General features: G+C 43.6%; 1 protein-coding gene and 1 long non-coding RNA gene across 8 annotated transcripts in view; one reads left to right on the top strand and one right to left on the bottom strand.

Annotated features, from left to right (window-relative positions):
• Positions 1-21,039, top strand: part of PHACTR3 (phosphatase and actin regulator 3) — a 112,675-nt gene that overhangs the window by 77,038 nt on the left and 14,598 nt on the right. For all 7 annotated transcript variants that reach the window (XM_080558148.1, XM_080558147.1, XM_080558145.1 and 4 more), the window contains one exon: positions 19,746-19,801. In XM_080558148.1, coding sequence (XP_080414274.1) covers positions 19,746-19,801 — 56 coding nt within the window. The remainder of the gene's footprint in view (positions 1-19,745; positions 19,802-21,039) is intronic.
• Positions 514-18,580, bottom strand: LOC308178921. Its single transcript, XR_013940032.1, has 2 exons — positions 7,659-18,580; positions 514-6,463 (listed from the first exon to the last, which is right to left on the bottom strand). It is a non-coding gene; the product is annotated as an uncharacterized lncRNA (long non-coding RNA).

Here is a 21,039-nt window from a genome sequence, read left to right as displayed (position 1 = left end):
ATTTTCAGCTGTTAATAGGCACATAAAAAATTTAACTGCTTCTTCTGTATGGAATCCCTTGATTTAAATGTAAAACAATACAGAAGTCACTGACTGGAGGGGATGAAATTCTGCCAGATTTACCTGCAGCTCCATTGATGTAATTAAGATTGTTGAGGTCCTCCAAGAAGGCTAGTGCTTTAACTTCATAATATAGTTATGTGTTGGTTTTGCCTTGTCAGCACCAGCTGAATTTGAGGACAAAGGCAATTTCTATAGCTGCATACTCTTGCTTGAAGAAGGGAAAGCTGCTCTGTGGATTGGTGGCTGTATTTCTGCTTTAAGAAGTAACTTCAGCAGCATTGCCTGTGCGTGGGTAAGGTGTTTGTGCAAGCCCAGCTGCGGGGACAGCGGGGATGGTCGGCATGGTCTGGTTTAGATCAGTAACCAGGGCGACAGGGTAGAGCTGTGGGAGAAATAGCATGACTGTGGCAGGCAGCCTAAAGCAAAGATTTATGGTGACTGTGAGGCTCAGACTGCACCATTTGTTTTGTGTGCGTGTGGTTTGTTTTTTTTTTTCCCCTTGAAGAGCTACATTTGGATATCTGAAAGCATGAATATTTTAGATGAGACAAAGTGGAGTGCTAAATAATGTGTGCTGTGCCTGCCCACACAGGGACAGCGCGCACTGCTTGCCGCCAAAACGCTTGGAATCAAATTGAGAAACATGAACAGAAGTTCATTTTTGAGGCTTATTAAATATTAAATATCTCAAGCCTCTCCTGAAAGAAACATTTATTGATATTTAGGCTAGCTTATTCATGTGTATGCATTTGATTAAACTTTACCTCAGGGGACAGGGAATGAGAGACATGCATATGGATCAAAGCACGAGTCCTTACAGACCAGAGCTTACAGAAGGAAACACACTGCCATCACCACACTTGCCCTCAGCTAGGAAATGAGCTGCTGAACGAATGTAGATGAGAGTTGGGGTAAAGTTCATGATGCCCTGCAATGTTGGAGATGGAGCAATCACCGTCCTCCAGTCTCAGGAGCTGCTGTTCATTCTGTGTAGCATAGTAGCACTTCACATGCAAAGGAGAACGGCGTGGTGCGAGTGACCGCACAAGACAGAGCAGATGACAGTTCCTGTCACAAAAAATATGTACATCCTCTACTAGTAGAAAATACCACGTACCAATTTATGTTGAGTTCCAAGAGTTACACCCAGAGCCAATTACGGATATGCCACGTTAATAGCCATCATCTTAGGAAAGAAAATAGACCTTGGTCATGGCCTTGCTCATCTAACATTGTGTATTTATTTCACAAAAATATTTCAAGCTGCACTTTGACATTGTTAATTCCAGTATTTTGGCTACTTAATTGCTTATGAAATGTCCTCATAGGTCAGGCACCTAATTTTATGTCTCTAAAACGCACAAAAAAAAAAAAAAGGTTTCCATCCCACTGCATCCTTAAAAAACAGTTGGACCATCACAGCATATTCACTGAGTGAGAAGATTCTCTTACAGCCAGCCAGCCACACCTCATGTTGCTGAAACGCCTGGAAGGTCACCTCTCTCTGCAACACAGCCTGCCTTCACCTAGTGTGAAAGGTCTAATGGAATTGCAGCTTGAGGCTTTATCATTTTCTTTTCATTTCCTATTTAACTTGCTTAATAATGAGCCTGGAGAATTATTTTAAAGGAGTCATAACTCAAGTCAAGTGTCAGTACAAGGATTTTAAAAGGAAGCTACTCTACTGGTGGAAAAAAAGGACTGGCCATCACTAGAAGCCAGGAAATGTACTGTTTATGGATAAATGCAGGAAAGATCTGTCTCTTGCAATCTTACGGAGCAAGCTGGGGTGCAGGCTATTAGTCTCAATGGTAATGTCAAGAGGATGGCTAAAAGCCACCTTTGTTCCAAGGGCTGGAAGACGGGCTTTCATTTAGCTCCTTCCTGCTGGAACATGGCAGGTTCAGCGCATCTTGGGGAACAGACGGTGCAGAGATTGCTGGGATAGCCAGGAATGGCAAAACAGATTGGAAGCAATCTCCCACACAACTTCCAGCACATATGTGCACTGGCAGAGCTCAGCTCTTAACTCATCTACCAGAATAGAACGTGACCATGCAGACAAGCTCAGGTGAGGGATACATGCAGGAAAATATTTACGCCAGCAAAACCAAGAACGTGTCCAAAAAATAACAACAATAAATCCCAAACCTAAAAATGGGTACTGGTAAAGGCCAAAGAGTCAAGGCACTAAATACATCCCTCTGCAGTTTCTGACTAGTTCTCACCCCCCAAGACCCAGACCACCCCAGAGCCCCCACTCAGAGCACAGCCTGGCAGTAGCATTAAAACATAACCATGCTGGGAAGAATGAAAATCCAGGATGAGATTTTGAGGTCTTCACATTCATTCATTTAATGGTACTTGTGCGGCTTAATCTCTCTGTAGATGTGGCAACTTGGAAGTTTATAGCTAAGCAACACACCACTGAGCACTCAGGTGTGAAGTACTGCCAGGCAGTTGGGACCCAAGAGCTATGTGTGCTCTCTGTACGATTTTGCCATTACCTATGCAGATTAGAGCACATTGCTGCTGTACTGGCAATGCTTTGATAATAGCGATGGGACTTGCCTGCTGAGATATGAATCTACATGTACCATCAGGCTGCAGACCTGTCGTTTCGCACAAGAGAATAATGTACGGGCAGATTAGAGAGTTGTTATTCAATGGCTGTCTGCATAAGAACAGCAAGTAAACAGGCAGTTGTTTTCAAGATCAATATTTTACAGCTCGTTTGTAGGGATTTGAAAGCCTATAGCGGTCTAGAAAATTGCCTTTCTCACAGCTAACACAGCCTAGCTCTGTAGTCTGGAGGGAAAGCTGTGCTGACGTATATAATGTGCAAAATATACTAAATAACAGTGTCTAAGTAACATAAAAGATGGGGAGACAAAAGAACAGCATTTTCTCAAAACCACCGTATTTTTTAAGTGGTTCTAGTTGAAATACATTTCAACAGTAGTTGAGAATCTGGCAAGAAAGCCAACTCTGCTATCATGCTCATGAGTGTTTATGCAACCAAAGCTAAAATGCTTATTTTTCTTTACTGTCCAACCCATTCCTTCTAAAAAAGAGCACAAGGAGTTCTATTAAATCTTTTGGGCCAGATTCTACTTTTACAGCAGTGCAAGTCCACTTACTTCAGACTTACTACTGACTGACAGCACTCCGAGTACGGAATCAAGGATTCATTTATGTGCACTGCTGCTTTTCAAAAGCACATTTCCCATCTCCTGCGCTCCCAAGCCAAATTGGTCTACCACTTGTTGCCGTGGAAACATGCATTTCTCCCTCCGCCTCCATCCAAAATGGCAGTATTCCATCTTCCACAGATTTCCCTTTCCAGTCATGTTTTCTCTTACTAATTCATGCATCCCCAGTGCCCCAGGCCCCGGCATGTGCCTGCGATATTCTACTGTGCATTAGACAACGGAGATTTGGATACTCCAGCTCCCAAAAGGTCTTGTTTCCAATTATTATGTGTTCGGAGTGCAGATAATAAGCCCTCAGTGGAATTCAGTGAATTGAGAGCTCTTTGTGTCAAGAGGCAGGAAAGGCATCTGCAAGTACGATTATTTGCAATAACTGCTTTCTGCCTTATAGACTCACTTTGTTCGGAAGGGGTTTAAGCTGAGACTTGGAGGAGTAGAATAGTTGCTAGACTGAGGAATGACGCAGGAAAAGGGGTTGTTTAATTAAATTCGATATCTGACTGTTTAGAAAGTTCATGTCTGAAGTGCCTGGGTGGCTGATACTTCTTGAGCACGCTTTGTCTAACCACAGTTAAAGACACTCCGTTATTACTTAGTGTTTCAATGAAAACATGAATTCCCGGAAAAGATTATACTTGTAATTTTCACTTCACGTTCTGTTTCACCTCCTTGGATATTTGCATAAGTAGACACGACGCATTAAGCGGCACTTAAAAGATTATGGAGATGGGAATTCTGATACAGCAGTGTGGGCATAAAAGGAGTCGGGCAGGAAGAATGACAGTTTCGTGGACTCTGAGAGGAACCAAAACTCAAGCACCTAAAACTGAGCACAATCATATTGAAAATCCTGGCATGGACAAGCAGATGATGCTGGGGCAAGGTTTCATAGCAATGTAAATTGAAAAAAGCGGTACCTTTACTCAGTGCTTCACCACATCTGGGCATCTGTAGTTCTAGTGCTGCCCTGAGGTTCTTTGAAAGGCAAATTAGCTTGTCCAGGAACTGCAGATGGAGCTAGATGCAGACCCTGGTCCTGGAGCTCAGCCTCATGTAACAAAGAGTGAAGTTCACAGCGCCTCTGAAGCCAGGACACCAAGCAAACAGCATTTCAGATATGCAACCTAATAGCATAAAGCACGACAGTCCAGCACGGAGCAGTAATAAAGAGAAACGTTATCTACTGTGCCCTGTTCCCAGGAAGAGCAGGTGCAGCGCCATTTCCTCACAAAAACGTCTCAGCACAGCTTTGCTCACTGGAAAGACATCAGCCCTCCAGAGAGAAAGTGGGCTGAATTCACAGGGCTGTGGGGAATATTTCTTCTGAATTTGATCAAAGGGGGAGTGAGGTACAAACTACTAGTAGCCCTAATGCAGAAGGCTATCAAGCAGGCACTGAACTTAGCCCAGTTTAGAAACTGGCCTAAATTCACCCAGAGATTTTTGAGTTATTTTTGTTGTGTGTTGTGTTTTGTTTTCTTTTCTTTTAAAACGAAGCCCTGACTGTGCTTAAACGCCTGCTGGCTGGAGTAGAAATTAGGGAACTGCCCCAATTTCAGATCATAATTTCAGACTGGCTGGGAAGACACAGCACAGATTTATTTCAGAGACAGAAGGGCAGGCACAAAGAAGAGATCGTCTGTCACCGCTAATTAGCTGTGTACAGTTTAATACGTCCTCCTCATTTGGCAGGAACCATCCAGGTTACCTTGTCACCGATGCTAAAAATAACCCCAGCGAGCTCAGCGTGGGCGTCTGCAGCAGCCTCGGCTCCTCGCACGTGACGGGAGCTATATTTAGAGCTGCGCTCCGACTCCGGGGGCGTGCGTGCAAGCCGAGGGAGTCTCCTGCCCTCCCAGCCCTGCGACATCCTGGCAGCAGGCAGGCTGGGGGGATGCTGCTGGAGATTTGCACGGGGATGCTGCTTGTGGCGTGTTTCATGAGGCTGTGCTATTTTATTAACAGCTTGCACAGTGCTCAAAGGCTTTTAGACCTGGTGCTGTGTGAGGATTTGGAATTTTTTTTCCCCCATGTTTTCCTCTTTTCCATTATGGACTCAGTTTTTCAGGCTACAGAAAAGTATATATATATACTGGGGGGAAGAGGAGTAGAAAGACTGGGAAAAGACTGGGGGAAATGCAAGCAATGGCTGAAATATTTCAGGACTGTTTCCAGGACTTAGACATTCGGATCCCGTAAGCATTAATGTTCCCTGTGTCCTTTCTCAGTCAGGCACTGACACAGCTGGAAATCCTGTTCTGTACCCAGTGACTGGCCTTGCAGTCAAGAGGTGTTTGCTCCCAGAGTTACTCTGAGGCGGTCTTAAAGGATAAAAATCAGGAGGAACAACAAAGCTCAAGTTCTCTTCACGCCTCCAAGCGATGAGTCAGTTTAGCCTCCTGTTTACGGTGCTTTTCAGGTTCAAGGAAGCTGCTGTGCAGCTCAAATGCGTGTGTTAGAAGAGGTTCAAGAATAACTGTACATGACATACCTTAACGACCCTGTCCCTTCTCAGAGCTGAAGAGCTCTTGAGAAAGGTAGCCCTTGTTCCCTTTCATTTATTATACTTGCAAAAATAGAATGAACTTCACCAATGTGAATCCCTGATCAGCAAGTAACAAACCCAGCCCTGTGAGTGTGTGACCATAACAGATCCTCCAGACAGAAACCCTTTAACCAGGGGTGTTTGCTTGCTTCAGTAATGAAGCACAATACACGCACAATTAATTACAGAACACCCTATCAGCCCTAGGCAAGAGCTATGATCTGCAGCTGATCCAAAAGAGCAGTTTACTGTATCAGAGCAGCCCACTCACTGCATGCTTGGCAAAAAAATATTTTAAACACAGTAGTTCTTTCATAAAGGGTTGCAACAGTGAGGATTTAGTCCCACATGTTAGTTTTTGATCTGCACGTTGTGCACGACTTAAAGCTGTTCTCGGTGCAGGTTCGCATCTCTAAGGACTGAGCACGCACCTCCTGTTGAAGACTTTGGGTTCTTGGTGCAGATGTGGTGAAAAAGCATGGCAGAGAGCAGTTAATTCTGCCTGGGGATGAGAAAGTTTCACATGACTGGGTCACTGCCAATAAAAGATTTCCTTCTGGGAAGACCAACTCCTCGTACTGCTCTGTTCTAGTTCCCTGACTCCAGTGCTGGGAATTCACAGTCAAACATGTTTTCCACGGCACTGTGAAGGCAAGGGCAGCAGGTCAGTGCACAGCAGGGAAGGGAAGAGCAGAGCAGCAGGTGTAAACACAGAAGGCAGTATTGAGGGCCTTTTCTGGGACACAGAGTCAATTCCTTGAATTGGTCTTCTAGCATAAGTGGCACATGTAAAACTGGAAATAAATTAAAAAAAACAAAACAGTTCAATGTATTACAAGGGAACTTAGTTATATAAGTAAACTTGCAGGAGAACTGCTAAAGCAAGTGTAATTAAATAAGGAAAAATATTTTTAGAGAAGAAAATAGTGTGTGTTTTGCCCTGCCAAACTGCCTACAAATAGCATCATGTGTTTGGGCTCAGATCCCCTCTCAAAAACTAGGCATCAGCATATGCCTGAAGATCTGGGCCCCAGCCCTGTAAAGTGACAGCCAGTCATGGAACAAAATGGAAATCTGCAGAAAGCCAGTAGCGTTCTGTAATGCTTCAACTTACACTAGATTATCATTCAGGTCCTTAAGCTGGTTTGGATCTGCAACGCAAGTAATTACAGAAAGAAATTGCTTTAATTTAATTTGCAGGGCTTAATCAATAGGGACCAAAGTAGGCTGCTCTGGTTGTCCCAGCCATTCTTGCTGTCCTGTGACAAAAACCTGCCCAGAACAAGGTGCTGCAGCAGTTAGGAGTCAGGTGGCAATGCAGGCATTCGTGGTGGCAGCCCTTGCCATTTGGAGGGATGGTCACTGTGAGATTACTTTGGGTTAGGTTTTTGTCTTAACCTGTTCATGAAATTCAGGAAAAATGCTTTTTGCACTTAATGCCAAGCACTTACTGCAATGCAGTTCAAACAGAAGCAAGATGGGCAGTGCGTATCTGAAAGACTGTAAGTTGGTATAAGCAAAATCTAAGCCTGAAGGGGATTTGGCTGCACATTTTTCAGTTTTAATGTACCCAACTTCAGATTTGCCACTTCAAATCATATAAGAACAAAAGAAAAGAGGTTTGCATTGCTCCCCCCATCCCCTTTTCTTTCAGACCTAGCCAACTTTATTTGTAGAGTGGATATAAATGAGTTTCGCCATACCTATTGCTGTGAGCTGCTTACGGAATACCCAAGCAGTTAGAATTTACTTCTCACACAAAATTTGTAGTGTTTTTTAGATAGGAAAAGGGAAAAGAAACTTTCTTTAGGTGTGGAATTACATTTGCAAACACATACCTGCAGGGCCTACAGCGAGCACCACAGCAGCAGCAGGTTCTCACTGATTTATGGGGCTGTGCCATCAGGTGAGTTATCTGCACCTTTGCATGAAGAATTCAAGCACATTTTTAGACTTTCTACCAACAACTGGCCAAACCTGTTGGCTCACCAGAAACAATCCAAGGAAGCAGCAGTTAATACATTGATGTTGCTAGCCCCCCAAATATAGTTCCTACCATTTCCTCCTCCTGCAGCTCTGAGCACAACTTCTGTGGCCTCATTCATTCAGGATCTTAATTCCTCCCAGGAACAGAGGCTTGGGCTTGCCACTTTCACAGGGCAAAACTGGGTCAGTATAGCACAGTTTCTACCTTTCTGAAATAATCTTAGGGAAGGCTAGGGGGTGAAAAGTAAAGGAAATAAATTTTTAGAAAATAGGCAAAGGGAAGGAGAGGAAACAGGTCAGAACAGAAGGTCTCTGGTTTTAATCAAACATTACTTAATAAATATTGTACAGCCATATCAATTATTCAAATGTAGTTCTAGCTAAATCTTTTTGATTTTATTGCCTGTGCCCACCTGGCAAGCTGCGGCTATATAATCAGGTCTTGTGGGGGTTCTCCTGGTGAGGTGGTTTTTATTTTTTTGTATACAACTTGGGACCTACTTGGGTCAAACAGAGCACTGCAGGTTTCCTTCAGTATCTGTTTTTCAAGACGTTAAATAATCCAAGTGGCCAACACACTTCCTTGACCTCTCCAGACTCAAGACAATTTTTTCCCCTAGAAATCCTTATTTTCTGTCTTTTTCCTGTAGCTGTCATGTCACACATCAAAAGGCTGAAAAGGATGCTCAGTCCTTTATCAATTCATGTTCAAGTATTTACCCAGTGAAGTGAAAAAGAAAACAGATAGCACCCTGTGAGGTTAGGGACCTTCTTCAGCTTCACAGTTGACTATCCAGGCAGCTGGGAAACACACCTAGCACCTTGGTAAACCTGAGTCTTAAATCACATTAGAAACAGGTTTCTTCAGTCCAGTTATTTCAGTGTTGTACAAAGATGTAACAGTTTTGCTTTATTTAAATGGTACAAAGTACTAGTGGGCCAAGACACAAAAAGCAGAATAAAAACACGAGTGCCTCACTGCTGAAAAATAGCCCTCGAAATCAGGACTACATGGCTCACAGATGAGCAGCCACTGCCATTTGCTGGAGATGATTGTATTCATCGAGCAAATCAAAGTCTGAATGAATTAATACTTCATCAGTTTTTCAGCAATAACGTTAAAAAATTAAGAGTGACGATCTGACAGTCTCTCCAGATAGCAGCTGGTCTATTGCAAAGAGACCAGCCTAATTTGAGGGTGTCTGCAAAAGCCATTTTCTGGACAGGCTAAACTACAGCCTTATTACTGTAATTATCACAGGGAGTGGCTACAGTGCTTTCAAATACCACCCAACGGGAAAAACCCTCCTTCTCGAGAAAAGATTAAATAGACCAGTGCTAATGTCATAAGGAAAGTTGTATTTAGAGACACCGTGTAATTACCCTTAAAGACTTTAGCCTATACAACAAAAAGGAAAGAGATAACAATGATAGGTGTGTGGAAATAGCAGCCTTCGTGCCAAGGGTGAGTGGGGCAGGAAGGTCGGGGCGGCAGGGACTCACGAGCAGGCTGGGGACCCTGGGCTCAAAATTCCAGCAACTGCAGGGGAAAAAAAAATTACAACCATGCCAGAAATGCCTAGAAAATCTGCATGAAGGAGGTTGGTTGCACAGAGAGAAGGCCTTTTCTAGCTTTGATAAGGAGTCACTGCCATCTTACGTTGCCCTGCTCTGCTGTATCTAGCAGCCCCTCAGCAGGCAGACGGCAACTCTAAGGAGGTAAAACTGAATCCCTCCCCGAGAACACAGGGAGCCCAAAAGTCTTGTGTCATAGTCTTGCACTTTGACAGTGAAAGACAGTTCATGTTGTACCCCAACAAAACATAGCAGAACTATGAAAACTAAATGCTCAGGTCATGAAATGTGACACAAGTTCTTACATTATATTCAGCTGAGGAACACCTACTTCAAAAGCTCAGAATTTCCTGGCCTGGCTGCATTTTGCCAGCAATATCTGACTGGATTTATACCATCACCACTAAGCACAGGATCCAAAATGGAACTAAAGAGGGTCCCAGAAACTTCGAGGAAGAGCAAACAGAAGATAACGTTTTAAAATTCAAATCCTGTCTGCATTTTCTTGTAAGTTAGCTGGTCTGCAATGCTCAGTGTCATGCTTCGTGGCCTGAAGTGACAAGTCATGCTCCTCACACAGCCCAACTTGAAAGACAAACAAAATCAGTAAAGTACCATTTGCTGCAGGAAGTTGAAACATCCCTGGAGAAGGTCTGCAAGTCTGTGTTTTCAGACAAGATGCTTTGCCGTAACAGGGATAACCATATAAACCGGCTTTGCAGAGCACTGAGAGATACACTGGTGAAATAACAACAAAACTGATGATTATTCCTGTTGTGACCGGAGGACCTGGCCGGGTACCCAGCCACATCTTTGAGCTATCAGTGGAATTTCTCATTACACTCTGCATGCTGATGGCAGGAACAGTCTGCATTGAAAATGAACAGATAACCTCCGATTTTGAAAAACAGGTTAAAATAAAATAAAAGTCAATGTGGTAACAAAATAGGATTTGGAGCGTGTTGTGGGCAAAGGCTGCATGGCTCAGGCCAGCCGTGGTTAATGATAGCAGGACAAGGCATAGGTCTCACTGTGCTGTAATGCTGGGCTAACAATAGCATGCACGAGAGGAACAGAAACGAGTACAACAGATGGTGACATGCTGTCTGGAGGCAGGGATATCCCATCCGTTTGGAGATGCTGTGTGGGTGAGTGACAGCAGAGAACTAGAAAGTGCTTGTGTTGCCAGGGAGAGAGTTCCCAGAGAGTTCCCTGCCATTTGGTGGCAGGTGTGCACTCACACACACGGTCCCAGGAGGGACTGTCTATCCTGGAAGCATTTGCAATTTTAGGAATCGTCATTTTTTTCCCCCCCCCTTTAGGGATTACACAAAGCCAAGACAGCACTGTTTGACTTGATTTACTTCAGTGATTAAGAAAGCTATCCCTCAGCATAAAGCCTGACATTACAACCAGTTTGCACAGCACAACGGCATGCCCCCTCTCCTGTTAGGGCTGGAAGCTGCTGGGTTAGGAGGCTCACCCAGCTCAAAACCACCAGCTCTGGAGTCAACTCTTGCATTAAGCAACACTTTGCAATGGCCAGTACACCTACAGCTCTTTATCTGCTGCTCCACAGGCTTTGTAGATTGCCTAAGAGTCCCTTATATAAAGATACATGTTAGTGAGAGCAGGGAAGTATATTCTGCAGGGCTCGCATTTCTTGGGGAGATTCTCAGCAGCTTGTATCCCTGGCAAGAACGGCCGTTCTCACGTGATTTTGCATTAATTGACAGGGTGGAGGAGAATTTACATATAGTCAGCAGAGGCAGGCTGACAAGTGATGCATACCAACATTTCTTTGTCTACTCTCTGCAAATCCAGCTGTGATTTCTTCCAGTGACCCAAATCCACAGCGGTACATCGCAATCACATCTGTTTATAGTGGCGACTCTTAGTATATAAGTGGACAGTATTGCAGGGTCTTAATACTGGCTGTGCAGCAGCGAACACACTAGCTGAACTCAGGACATTTCGGGATACTTCCACCCATGTACAATCTCTCTACTTGATGCACTCTGAAACGTAGCCTGTGCTACAGTTCAAACTGACACGTCTTCTGTCTTTTTGGCCCCCTGTTCCCGTTCCCTCTGACTGCAGTGACTGAAATTGCATTCCTGGCTGTGTGGGAAGAGGATTCATGAGCCTAGAGATGCCTCATTTCTTACAGGGCTCAGGGATGGCTGGCAATCCAGCCCCAGTCTCTCTGGGGGATATCAAGCAGAGGCATTGTATTAGGCATCATTTATACAGTGAAGTTTAAAAGAAATAATGAAAAAGTGTTTTTTTAAACATATCATTACTCAGTAAGGACCCAGGAGTACATAACTGTCCCGCTAGGAATATCAGAAGGTCTTAATAAAATGGCAGGCCCTACCGCTGGGCTAAGACTTGCTTCTGGTCTGCCAGTGAGCAACTTGCAGGCTCCCTGCTGTTTCTCAAGCAGTTGCTATCAGAGTTGATTTTAGCATCACTTGAGCAGGGACAGATGTCTTTATTTAAAATAATATAAAAACTAATACACACATAATGGGATAGAGCTAAACCCCTAGGATTTATTATCATTCCCTTTGTTTGCTTGTCCTCAAACATCAAACCCACAATGTTCTCAATTTGCCTGAGATATGTAATACTGATTTTTTTTTTTCCTGGAGGAACACAGGGCTCCAGAGTTTTATTCCTGCTTCAGAGAAAAATATTAAGAAAATGTATTGCTTTGCAACGAAACATTATTCACCATTTTCAGTGACCTGCACAGCGTGACCTAGATCATAGCCAGCATGCGGTTTCAGTCAGAAGACCCTTCAACATATATTTTAATACACACCCTTGAGCCCTCATCAGCCTCCAGCACAGGAGTTGCACTGGGAGACTGCACCGCTTGTGCTGTAATTTGAAGAGCATGTTCTTTCAGCAGTTTTTCTCGCTGAGCTATTTTTAGCCAGAATGTATTCCCCAAACCCGTTCCTTGCCCAGCTGCGAGGCAAGGCTGAAGCAAGAGCGAGTGGTATTGCTGCTCACACTGACATTGCTGTGAAAAGAAATGCTCATCAAACTACAACCTCAGAGCATGTCGCTGGCTGAATAATCAGCTGTACTTTCATCACCTTAATGACTAAATGGTGTAGTTGTGCTGCAAACAGGACAGAGCCACCACCTAGAAGCTCTGTTAAACTGAGCGTGGGGGAGCACGTGGAAGGGAGAGAAGGAATCTCCTGCTCTGAAATAACCACCAGCTATTCCATTTACACCAGAACTTAGCCATGTTGGTTATTGTTTATTCATAGTTGAGCTGAAAATCCAAACCCATATGTCAGTCCCGGAATGCACCACAACATCCTCTAAGAGTTCTCAACTGCACACTCAAAGAGGTCTGAAAGCAAAAGCTTCCAGAAGGTGATGGGAGGATGCTCAGCATCTTCACCGAGCCTTGCGGCAGGCCTTTGAACTGAGAGATGGGCTTCGTGCTCCAGCTGTGCCCGGCCTTTCTTCCTCACACCTCCAGGAAAACCAACCAAGCCAAAGGTCAAATGCAGCAGGGCTTTCACAGGTGGTGAACAGTGCTTACCATATTGCCTCCTCCAGCTGAATCCTCTCACTTAATTAGACACTGGCTCTGTTGCTGTATTGCAGCCCACACTGTGCTTATCATTAAGCAACGCCACACAACAGCAAACCTGTCACAAAGATGTGGGTCGCTCAGGGACAAAGGGCGATGGTATCTGGGTCGTGTTACAGCCTCATGCCAGGCAAGCAAGTGGGTTTTATTCTAACTGGAATCCAAACTACTCAGTGCAGGGCTTCTGTCAGAGAAACTGTAATAATAGACACCCGTAATTGCCTGGGAGGTGAGGGCCGACATAATTAACTGAACTCTTGCTGACTTGCAAATCCAGACAGAACTGAAAGCCAAATGAGTAAGATACATAATTGAGATACATGGCCACTACATTCATCTAGCATCTTGTATTGGGTAACCAAAGGCAGGTTTTTTTTAAAATATTATTATTAAATTATTCTTATTAAATTATTAAAAAAAACTCATGAGGGAAAATAGATGCAAATATCAGTCAATTTTAAACCAGTATAGTTTTGGCATGCAACTTGCAGAATTGACCATACCAACTCACCGTTTTCATAATGCTCTCAAGCCTCCTACTATCAGAGAATAGCAACTACTTTTATCCTGTTATGGGAAATGCTGGCATGACACTCAGCTTACACTTTTTACGTGCTCCAAAACTGCCTTGGGGTGAAAACAAGTTTCTGTTTCAGTGCCTGCCTTCTAATTTTGTATAGAGCAAAGACTGTAAAAGGCAAGTCCCTCCTACCAAGGATTTACTACTACCCGTAATCGTACATTGCAAGCAGTGCTGCACTGCCACGGTTCAGTGTGTGGGTGACTCAAAGCCCTGGCACATATCCTTTTCACAGTCACTTATAGGAAGGATGAAAATAAACTTCTTTTTGAATTGAACACGATGTTCTGATAATAGAGATGCCAATTTAAGAGAAAGAGCCTCTCTCTCCTGACGGGCAGCAGACACAAGCTGCTTCATGAGATAGTGGCACAGGGCTCTCGCGTTCCTCCGCCCTTTCCTGTTTCCCCACTGGGCTGGAAATCTACTGTGAGAGGGGACCCACCCCCCCGGAGCCTCCCAACTCTTTCTGCAGAAGTACCTGCCGCAAGAGACAATCAATGTGATTGCTGCCAGCTACAGCTCACTTACTGAAGGCTGGATTGATTGTGCACTTGTCAGTGCAGAGTTCACGGGCACACGCACATGTCCAAGTCCATCCTCCCCCTCCCTTTGTCAAAGATTATCAGATACACATGGCCCTAACTAAAGGCAAGCAGAAGACAGGATTCCAGAGTGTGTTTTTTGGCTTCAGCTATAAATCTAGAAGAAATTCAGTTTTATGACAATTATATCATACAGATACTGTGCAGCAGACACTATCCAGAAGTACATTTGGGAAACAAAGAAACACATGAACACATTTAGGGGACATAAGAAACCTCATGAACCAAGAACACAAGCATTTTGTAGTGGATTCTGCCAAACACTTGCTAGCACATGCTGGACAGCTGAGATCCTGCAAACTAGCAAGAGGAGTTGGACAGGATGGAGTGTTTGAGGTGTCAGAAATCAGCATAACCCCATGTGCACACGGGTGGGCTGCACCTGTTCCCACTTTGTCTTTCATCAGCTGCTTTATGCCCATGCCTGCAAGCACACAGGCAGCGCACCGTGCTGCAGCTTCGCAGAGGTGCAGTTCCCACAACGGACAAAGCAGATATCGCTAAGGTTAACTATGAGGACAGAGAACTTGGCAGTCTCCTGCTTGTAAGACATATTGATGCATTGCCCATCTGATAGCAGACCCTGGGATCCAAGCGACACGCAAATCCCCAGACTCCTGGGGATTCAGTCACCTGTAACAGCCCAATGCCATCAACCTTGTGTAACGCTGTTGCTAAGACATTCACTTATTTGAATGTGAAGGAGAATCTGACTGTGTGAAGTAAATATTGATCAGCAACCACAGGCACGTGTGAGAGTTATTGGGCTCAGGAACATGTGACCTTGCTCCAGAGGGGACAAGCAATTAGTGGTTTTCCCCTTGAAAAAGGGTACAGTGCCTGTGCTCACACACATGTCCAGCATGGTAGGGTAATCAGTGGGACCTCAAACCAGACTCTGGCAGGGGAGGGCTGCAGCCCACCCCACCAGACCAGCCAAGAGAGACTTCCCCACCCGTCAGGTTAGTGGGGGCCGTGCTTGTTATCCCCAGGCAGCCTGTTTTCATAGAATCATTTTGCCACGATTAAGCACTGCACATGTACATCAAGGGAAACAGCCAGACACGCACAGGTTCATTGTCCCTCTCAGAGCCAGCATGGAGCATTCATGAACCTCACTAGATTTTCCATGCGCACACTGTATAGAGAAAACAAGTGTCCTGAGGCCACGTGTGGACTCCCAGCACCTGGGGTACTCTGCCACCAGGAGCACACACAGCCGCACCTGCAGGCTGCTCGCAAGGCCAGCCACAGCTGACTGCACTATCCTGCCACAGCCAGCTCCTCTGCCCTCAGGAGGAGCACTGCACCGAGACATGGGATTAAGCAAGTGCATACGTTTATCCACTTTTCAAGCCCACATAATCCAAGCAATTACTGATGAAAACATTCTGAAAACACCTCCCAGAACACCTTCCAAACTTCAAACAGCTGAAGAACACCTGCTGCTTGAAGGTTTATGTTTGTTTTGCATAGAAAAACAATAACACATAAGCTGTTACTTTTTTGAGCTTCAGAAACAGCTGGTCCCACAAACAACCCGGCACCCCAAACTCATGGAGATGACTTTACCATTCTTTAGAAGAAAATATTCAGATTTTTGATTCAACACTTCAGTCTAGACTTAGAGTGTTAATGGCACATCTACAGGAAACTCTGTCTGGACCACATCCAAACACCATTTACAAGGAAATGACATTGGTGCCTCCAGTCCTCCTCAGTTTCCCTGAGGCAGCTGCAGCCACCAGCTGAGGTGGTGCGGATTCACCTTTCCTTACATCTGCTTGTGGCATGCTTTTGTGTAAATCAGGGGGAAAGCAAATTCCTGGAGCTAAGACAAAATGTGGTAATATTGATGACATTTATATTGTATGGCAACTGGACAGAAACAGGACTTGCCTACAGATTACTTCAGAGTTTTCAAGAAAGTTTTCAAGACCATTGCAAAAATGACTGGCTCTATGGAGGCGCTCAAAGGAAATGCTTCTGCCTGAGCAGGTAATGCAAACAAACCCCAAACCTAGATCTTACTATCTCTCAAAAACACAACAGCATTAATCAGATGCTCTTCTTAGTAACAGAAAACACATAACTAAATTTAATTCAACTAAAAAGAAACCCCTAGTGTGAAGTGATCAAGGTGGTGCACTACATTAATGCTCCCAGTGAAGTTTACAGTTACCTCACAGAGATAAAGCCCCAGCAGGGCCAAAAGTCTCCACATGAAAACAACAGAAACTGAAAGCACAGGACTCACCCATCGATGTGAATGACTGTATCCGTATCTGCATCCACAGCTACAGCCACAACAGTGTTGCAGTGGTGGTGGAGCCTCACCTCAGACCCGTGCACAGCTCCTGCCCACAGGGCTGTGAGGCATCCTGGTGCCCGGGCTGGGTGTGGGCTAGGCCCAGGGTGGAGCCCTGCAGCCACCCTCACACAGGTGCAGGCAGGTGTTTTGCTGAACCCAGAGGAAACAAGCCAGCACTTTTCCTCAGAATGGCCTGTGTCTCTCTACTTCAAAATCCTCTCTGTGCACAGTTTGTGGAGATCATGCCACTGGGGGTTCAGCTCTTAGCCTTTATGAAGGCTTCTTTGTGTCCAGTACTTCATCCTCTGGCTGCAGTACAAAGCCTGCTAATAAGATTATTCTGCTGGAGTTTCCCTTTATTTAAGCACAGGAGATTTGGGCATCCCTTCTCTGGAGTCTTAATTTCTCTCAGTACCTGTCTTCTGTCCTGTTCCTCTCAAATGAAGGTGAGAAGAGAGGCAGGATGCCGTTCCCTAGGCCAGGTGGCCCTGAGGCGTGGTGGTTTCCAAAATGGCGCTGCCTCTCCACAGCGCAACTCCTGAGAGGAAGGGCACTGAGCTCATCGCAAGGGGGACGTTCTCTGTTTTTTTCAGTGCTGGGACTTTGCATTTTAACAGTGTGGGGGAAATAAATAAATAAATAAACCTCCAAAACATGGTGCATGGAACACAGGAGATTTCACAGAGCCCCACAGTGCCTGATTTACCACAGTGCAGCCCAGTAGAGATGTATGGCCCCCTCAGCCGGGTTGTGCTCGCAGCAGCTTCCCCTCAGTGTGGTCAGCAGCCCTTGGCGCACACGTCTGGAGTCCTTCACCTCCACCATCTCTCTCCGTTTCCCTTTTGCTTGTGAGCGCAGCGGTGCTGGCCAGGCCCAGCCGCTGTCCAGCGTAGCTGTCATGGCGGAGAAAGCAGACAAAAGGGGTTTTACAGCAAATGGAGGCTTCTTCCGTATAGAAAAAATGGTGTCAGTAGTGTATCCACCTTCTTATTTTATCATGATGCTCGATGTATTTGGTCTTTTCACCCAGCTTCCCTGTTAGAACTTTATTTTTAAGAATAGGCCACTTGTGGTTTTGTGGATGTGGTAAAAAAGCTTGAAAGTGTGGTCTACATCTCTGAAAAACTCAAATAAAAATGCAGTGCCCTGTCATGCATATATATTTATATATGTGCACGTGTGTATCTGCACCTTTTGCTTTTGTTGTGGGAAAAACTGAGGGTACGCACAGAAATATGTTATCTCTGTGTACTCACCACGTATTTATCGAAGTCAAAAAGGAAATAGGGTTTTAAATAATTAACCAGCATAAATACAGTAACAATATATGCAAAACTATACAGAGCATTCCATAGACATATGTATTCTCATACTTATCATGCTTTAATCATTCTCTGTTAGGCTTTTAATCCCTCAGTTTAAAGGAGGCCTCTGAAATGTAATTTACAGATTCAGGGCGAATCTATAAAACTTACATGGAAGGGTTGTAATTACAAATGGCTTTATAGGCCAGCATGTGATCGGTACATCAGGTGGACATTTCATTTCCAGATAAACTCTCAACGTTAGTTACTCTTCCCTGTTTTATATTATAAAATGCACATTAATTTATTTCAAACAAAACTTAGTCACAGAGGCATCATTTCTGAGACACAGAGGGAAATGAGTGAGGAGGGAGAAGCAAAGGAGTAACAGGAATTAAAAATATATATTTAAATACTTCAGTAGGGCATTTCAGCATCACTCAGCATTTCAGTTTGGGTTATTGCAAATTCCATTGATGGAGTATCTGGCTCATTATTCTGTAAAGAAGAGACTGAGAGAAAATTCTGAGGTGATACAAAGCGTTAGGTAAGAAGAATGAGCATTAGGCTACAGGTGTTTCCAAGTATAAGAGCTCTCCATCTGTTTTCTGTTGGTGTAAATCTGGTATAGTAGTTGTGATGCATTCTTGTTGCTGAAAATGAGAGCAGAATTTGGCCTTTGCAGTGATCACAAGGAAATTAATTAGAAAAGGATAAGGAGTGGCATTCATATTTTGTGCTGTTGATCTGATAGCATATGAATACAGAGCTGGTGCTAAAGGTATATTTGGTAAGGCTTACAAAACCAGGAGAAATTAGAATTAGACATTTTTACCTGTTCTTTAACAGTCTGATAACAGTTACTTCATTTTTTCATTTCTTGTGTATTTGATAAAATACAGATCTTGCTATAGCATTTATCATTATTCTTTTATTTTCTGTACACAGCAAAGGGTAATTACTGCAACCGTATTTTGCAGTGTGGTCCCTGCTGTGAGTATTTCTTTGTCTCTGTAACTTCAGTCTTTGGCTTGGTAAAACCTGCCACAGAGGAAACGATGAGAATCCCTAATGTTGCCAGAATGCAGGCCAGAAAGCATCATAAACTGTTTCTGATCTGTTTGCTGGATTATTACTTTAAACCTAGCAAATGTAGTGTGTGTGTGTCTGCCTAGGGGAGGGGTTCGATTACCTGAGATTCTCTGCAGATATTAGCAGTGTCTCGTGGGGAAATCTCATTTAGTATGCAGAATAAAATCGCTGTGGCACTGATCATATGATTTGAAGACTCAATCCCGAAGCAGCACTACTGAAAGGGGAGGTGAAACAGCATAAGACACTCTGTTCAGACAGCATGAGGCTGTGAGCAGCACACGAATTTCATACAGCAGGCAGGAGGATAGCTGCTGGATTGGTCTATTAAACGTGTAGTCAGGAAACCACAGGAAAGCTTTATTTCTGGCAAGTCTGCATTTTGTCAGGATGCATCACTGCTGTTGCTAGAAAAAAAGGAAGCCTGCTGCTGCGTGAGATTAAAAGGTAGAAGCAGTGATAGCTACAGAAGATCATTGTGAAACTCCTTTGATAACCACCTTAAACACCCCTTCGAGAGTGAATTTAACTGTTGGAGGGCACTGGTTCCAACTGACTGGCTGGAAAGTATGGTGAAAAGGATGCACGTTACGAGGAGGCATTCTACCAACAACAGAGCAAACTAGAGGAGAACTTCAGTCTGCATTGCTGACATTTGGGAAAAATAATACAAGAAAGCATTCTGGTGCTGAGATTCTTGCCTTTTTTTTTTCTCCCCTTGAGTCCTGCAGAAGAATTTTGTATTCCCCCTCTACCCACAAACACAAGGAAAACACCAACCAGAACTCAGAATACTGCAGACTTTCCAAAGAACAAGCATGGTACAAAATGTGATTTTGGTGTTTTTCCGTAGGCGACTCAGCCAAAGACCTGCTGTTGAAGAGCTAGAAAGAAGAAATATACTTAAACGTGAGTATTTTTTTCTTTTAGTATTTTATACATATTTGTTGAAACCGTTGATTACATTTCTAGAACATATTCTTTTATAGAGAAATTCATTCACTGTGATTATTTTGTGTACCTCAAAGTTTTCATGTTTAACATGTCCTGGGTTTCAAGTATTGCAGAAATCAGAATTTACACTTTGATAAAGGCATGCAATTTAGTACAGAAAATAGTACCTCATTCAATTTTCAGTTTTCAAGTCATTTATATTGTGAATATACTGTTATGGATATCTGAGAGAGGAGTAGCATGCTAGTGTCACACAGTACAATGAGACTTTGGACTGTCATTTTTCAAGACTGCCATGGTAAACTGTACATTGAATACCACCAAGGCTAGAGTGGAATAGACAAAGCATCCTTGCAGAGTTGTGAGGACATTCCCAAAGACAAGACAAAGAAATATCATCTGAGATATTAGAGTTATTAGAGGGACAATTCCAAGCCTATTACAGATGCTGCTACACAGGAATGTTGCTCAACATCTTTCAAATAAAAGCTTGCAACTCTTTTCCTAAAGTTTCTGACCCAGGCATCAAACAGATGATGCAACCCTTTCCTTAGATGTATTGGGAATTCTCTAAATTAGGTGAAGAAGGGAAAGGGCTTTGGATTTTTCTCTGCTGTGAGTCTCAGACAGGAGAATGGAAGAGGTCATCTGCTTGAAGAAAAAGTGTATTGCTTCTGTTATTTTTATGGTCTATTTAGTGTTGACAGTAAAAACAAGACAAAACCCAACAACAACAAAACCAGAATGATGTGAAAATGGTTGTCTTCTCATTAAACACAAAACACAAAGTCACATAGAATGTGACTTATGTCATACAAGCAATCCTGCCTTTGGTATTTAATACATATTTAATTATTAATGTGATTGCAATTAAGTAGAAAAAAAGGTTATCTACATTTTGTTACCTACAATTTGCTGTCTCAGAACTTTCTTAGCAGTTCATACAAAAAGCTTATGCTGTTGCCATTGAAGTTACTGGGGATTTCATTTCAGTTTTAACAAAAAGAAATTCCATAATCAGCTTATATTTTCAGTACTCCTCCAATGCATACATTGTGCATGGTTAAATTAGATGCATCTGACACGTGCACAGCTAAATGAGAAACAGGATACATACAGGATACAGTCTCTGAAAATGTAAATGGATGAACTTGGCCTAAATTCACCTGTCATCTACATAAGAGACAAGAAAA

The sequence above is a fragment of the Anser brachyrhynchus genome, assembly GCF_964034855.1.
Source record: "Anser brachyrhynchus genome assembly, chromosome: 16".
In the NCBI taxonomy this organism is placed as follows: domain Eukaryota; kingdom Metazoa; phylum Chordata; class Aves; order Anseriformes; family Anatidae; genus Anser; species Anser brachyrhynchus.
Note: the sequence above shows the minus strand (reverse complement) of the source record. Positions and strands in the feature narration are given on the sequence as shown.